The sequence below is a fragment of the Montipora foliosa genome, chromosome 14 (assembly GCF_036669935.1).
Source record: "Montipora foliosa isolate CH-2021 chromosome 14, ASM3666993v2, whole genome shotgun sequence".
In the NCBI taxonomy this organism is placed as follows: Eukaryota; Metazoa; Cnidaria; class Anthozoa; order Scleractinia; family Acroporidae; genus Montipora; species Montipora foliosa.
In genome coordinates, this window is record NC_090882.1 from 23,420,901 (window position 1) to 23,425,900 (window position 5,000).

The 5,000-nt window shown below is 39.9% G+C and overlaps 1 protein-coding gene across 1 annotated transcript in view; it reads right to left on the reverse strand.

The window, feature by feature from the left end:
- LOC137984676 (uncharacterized) overlaps positions 1–5,000 on the reverse strand; it is a 19,112-nt gene that overhangs the window by 2,517 nt on the left and 11,595 nt on the right. The window contains exons 3-6 of the mRNA XM_068831914.1: positions 2,914–3,070; positions 2,755–2,818; positions 2,266–2,546; positions 708–885 (exon numbers count right to left, since the gene is read on the reverse strand). Coding sequence (XP_068688015.1) covers positions 708–885; positions 2,266–2,546; positions 2,755–2,818; positions 2,914–3,070 — 680 coding nt within the window. The remainder of the gene's footprint in view (positions 1–707; positions 886–2,265; positions 2,547–2,754; positions 2,819–2,913; positions 3,071–5,000) is intronic.

The window sequence follows — 5,000 nt, forward strand, 5'->3', positions numbered from 1 at the left end:
AATGGGCCATTTACGAGTTCATGTCTGCCTCCTCCTCAAAGCGAGTCTAAGTGCAAAGTTTTTTTGATGGTAATTAGTTCTACTTTACATATGAATGAAAGCTAATTTTCATAACAAAAACTTCGCACTTAGACTCGCTTTGAAGAGGAGGCAGACATGAACTCGGAAATGGCCTATTGTAAGTTTATTCGAGAAAATTCAATCTGGTACTCTTAATTTAGAATATAGAATATAGAAGCAGAAAACATACAATGCAAAGTGATTAGAATTTTTTTACATTCTATGTTTTGGCCAGTCGAGCTTCACAACGAGTATTCGCTCACTCAACCAGCCGCCATATTGGTTTTGAAAATTTGCACAATTTCCCAGAGGATGTTATCTTGGTTTCAATACGGCCGCCATTGCTTGGGTTTTCGTTCAACAAAAGCGCTATGAAGATACACCCCTTAGTTTCGAATTCTAATTGGCTTAGTTGCCAGTGTACAGGCTTCGCAATGAGAGAAGACAAAAATAAGTCGGTAAGGGAGTACCTGGGGAAAGAAAAGGCCTCCCGTCAATCCCTCCCCCGGGCTCAATTGGCTCGCTTCACTCTTTATTTCCCAGTCCACGCGCAGTTCGCAGGTTACTATGATTTTCAGTTTGTGCTGTGATTGGCCAAATACACATTTGCCTTATTGCCTTATTTGTAATATTGAACTGTATCTAACCTTTCTTGTCCAATTTGCAGCTTTGCATTCTTTGTCTCTTAATCAATTCCCATGCTAAACCTAAACCAAGCAGAGAAGCTAAGGTGGCCGACAATGCATACAGACTATTCCAAAAAAGAGGTTCCGTGCACTTAAACAAGTTTAATTGCTGGTTCCATGGGTTGCTTTGTCCAATGTCCTGAAAAAAGAAGTGGTTTAGTTAGCTCAAATCAGAGGTAACGGTTATTCAACGCGGCTACACAAGATTCACATTAGTTAGTGTAGGAGTAATACAGTCGACTCCTGATAACTCGGACCTTCACGGGAAATTGAAAAAGGTTTGTGTTATCGGAAGCTGGAGTTATATGGTGTTAGGAGTTAAGCAGTAAACCCTTTATGAAGATACAAGCACTGAAGTTAACTTTACCCTAAACCAACTAAACTTCGAACTGTTCTGATAAGTTTGTGTAATGCAAAAAATGACAAAGATTACAGAGCTGCTTCAAAATAACTTAATAGAATGTTTTGGACTGCAGTACACTGTTTTTTTTTTTAAATTTGTCACGTACTCGGAGAGGTGGTCTGAGTTATCAAAGGTAAAAATATATAGAGAATGACCTGAAGGGAAACGAACATTGCTTCGTGTTAGCTGGAGATTCCGAGGTACTGGGTAAAATTGCGGTACTGAAATGTACGACGGAAACTCAGGGGAAATTTATTTTGGTTCGAGTTAGCGCGAGTTCGAGTTATTGGAAGCCAACTGTACGTGAAGTTCTTTGGCTTGGGAGACATTTTATGACACAATGTGACCTGTATGCAAAGTACCATGAGTCTCGATTTGTAGCTATATTGGACATGTATGGAAAATCAACTGAAAGCTCAAGAGAAAAATCCTGACAGCTATCAATCCAATCCTCGGTGTCTCGCCGTCTGATCATCGGTATTAATTGTTTTAAGTTGAAATAAACCGGGATTTATAACAGCGATAAGTGAGTGGATAAAAATTTCGCGCCACTTTCTTAGTCGAAAACGTTTTCCCGCCCTTGGTGCCGACTGCAGTAATTTGCCTTAACATCTGATTGGATCATTTTATCAGCAGTCGATTGGTTAAAATTAAACCATGCTACTCTACTCTTGGTGTAGTGAAGGTGTAGTTATTATACACTTAATGTATGGTCCCGAGGGAAACAGTTAGTTTTGTTTTCCCGAGAGTCCTGATATTTCCCGAGACGAAGTCGAGGGAAACATCAGGACTCGAGGGAAAACAAAACTAACTACTAGTTTCCTGAGGGACCAGACATTAAGTGCTTTGTTATATATTTAGACTTTTCCTGCAACAATCGCAGCAAAACATCCGGAGCGGGCAACAACTGCGAAATTGTATCCTGGTCGGGATACATTTGAATTTGATCAGGGCCACGTGACAAAGAATCAGCCAATCACAAATGCTCGTTTTGTTGAGCGAAAGTCTGGGTATATAACAATGTCAAATGTAGTTTCTGATCCAGTGGTTCGATTCCTGTTAAGGTGAAATAATTTTTTGGACAGTCTTCCACTCTTTCAGAGTCGTTGTACTTACGTTTAATTCTGGGCGTACGTACTTGTACGCTATTGTGTAAATGTCCGTTTCGAAATACTCGCCGCTGCCTCGTTTAACACACGTTTCTAGAGGACTCTTCTTGAAAACGAATCCAATGGAAAAAGGTCGATCCAAGATTTTCACTCGTTCGAACCTAATTGAATCGCTATAGTTTCGCCAGTCGTTGTTAATCACATATTTAGCGGTAAACACATCAAGAAGCATTCCCTCTACTTTGTCCTCAGCAAACTCCGCGACTAGAGCGTCGAGATCTCGGTATTCTAGAAATAGAAAAAAAAAAAAAAAAAAAACAGGCGTTGCTGTTAGAAAAAAAAACTACCCCATTCACAGCAAAAACTAAACATGTCCATGTTAGCATTCATCCCACGCGAGAACCCAACTAACAAGTTTTACACATGTGAAAGCTTTACTCCCTCGCAAAACATGATGGCAGACGACAGCGCTCACAAAAGGTGACAACACGCTTACTTTGAATGATGGCACCCTCTTTCAATCCTTCGGAGCTTTCGTGACTTCCATTCAAGACACCAAACTGTAGTGAGAACAAAAATAGTTAACTGCCCAGGTCACCAAAGTCTATAAATGAGACATATGCAGTAAATACTTAGAGAATGTAACCTACTGTACCTTTTTATTCTCAACCATCCCATTGTCTGTCAAAGTTCCAAAGGTCAAAGATGTCGTCATGATTGCGGTTAGGTACGTCATGACAATGATGCTTAAAAACATCCATATCACACTGACAATCCGAGCCAACCAGTATCGAGGCACCTTATCTCCATACCTAAAAGATAAACAAAAGGCGAGAGAAATGACTTTACAAAACTGAGAGGAAGGGGCAGCAGGTTCGATTCCCGCCGAAAATATGGAACCCGCTTTTTGGGTATAGTTCCCTAGTCGGGGCCTTGGATCCCCATTAGAGCGGTTTTCAATCGAGTGTCGTAAAGAAAATACCAAAGTAATTTCTTCGACCAATCACAGCAAACAGCGCAATGAACCAATCCAGATTCGTAGCAATTCCGTGTAACTTGCTCAAAGCGCGGGAAAAAGCTCGCTTGCGAGTCGCGATTGGTTTTCCTTCTCATTGTTTGATAAACTGGCGCGAGATTTTCAAACCAATCACTTAAGCGTAGCAATTGCAATCACGTAATAGCTTTCGACAGTGATTTGGAAACTGCTTTCAATCTACGCCTGAAATTGTCTCTTTTGGGGTCAACGATTGTGGGTCAAGTGCAAATAAAATACCCGGAGCTATCGAGATCATCATTGCGCGAACATTGTTAATAGAGAGATTAACAAAGCGTTTTCGTGAAAAGACGAACGGGAACCGATAAGCTAGTGCTTGTCATAAAAGCAAGAAAATTCTCTAATGCTAAGTCGTTTCTCTCTTTTGAGAGGTAAAGGTCAAGTCTGCTACCACCCTAGAAAGCCCATCAGGCCGGCGCTTATCTCCGGTTTCTGTAGCATGAAGCGACTAGGAATATTTCTACTCCCCCCTGGATGGGATGCTAGTCCAGGTTTTAGGGTTAGGACGCTAGGACGCGAACCACTCGATCCGCAGTCGAGCGCACTAACCATGATAGATCACAGTTTTTATTTTTCAACACTCGAAGAGAATTTTCGTATCTCCGCGCGGCCATGTAATATCCTCTATAAATCGTTTATTTCACTCTTTCCAGTAAAATGCAACTGAATTGTCAAGTGGTAAAATTAACAATTATTACAATATTATAATAATATACAAGATGTAAAACTAACTAAAAAATATAAAAGTAATATTATAAAATCTTTCGCTCTTTTCGTTCTTATGTAAGGGCGGAAAGACTTTTTCATGACCACATCTAAGATTATATGCAACATTCATAACTTCATTACAAGTGTGCAATCTCCATGTGGAGGACTTTCAAGACTTTCAAGATCAGAAATGATCAAAGCTTCACAATAACTACGATCTGGCAAGACAATCTTAAGTACTGTTTTTTGTATAGATTCTAACTTAGCTGACAAATACTCTGGAATATCTTGCCACACTGGGACAGCGTATCCAAGTATAGATCTGATGGAGCACTTATAAACACCGATAATATTGCTGTCAGCAACACCAACTCTTTTAAGCACCCTTAAGGTATACAATCGTTCAGCGGCTTTGCTATATATATGATAAAAATGTAATAAAAAAGGGTGGTCATCGTGTTTGTTTCCATTGTACGGCACTGACGAAAATCACATGGTTCAGATGGGATAGAAACTTAGCACTTCATATTACACTCTAATCAGTTAAGTCTGTTCAAATATAAATGCTACACGGCCAACGTTTGCAAAAAACGTAATCCTTCCTTGTACTGACGAAAATGCCTATTTAAGCTACTTTGACAACTGCCGTGTATCACCAATGTTGGACAAATTTAGCTCTATTTTTTTAATGTAATCCCTGATAAAAAGCACAGCCTGATGTCATTCTATGGTTAATTCACGTACGTACCTGAAAAATGGTAATGGCTCCTTCAGTACAATTTTATGAAATTGCCAAAGAAACTGGCCGTAGATTTTTGCTGGTTTTTTATACTACCCCATGAAAACAACGTTCTCGGCAAAAAATACGAAATAAAAAATGGAGGTCACCATACTCGTTCAGGATTAAATAGCGATTCCCTGACGGATTAAGGGGGTTACTCTTAACTACCAAACGGTTGCTATGGACCCCTTCAAATAGT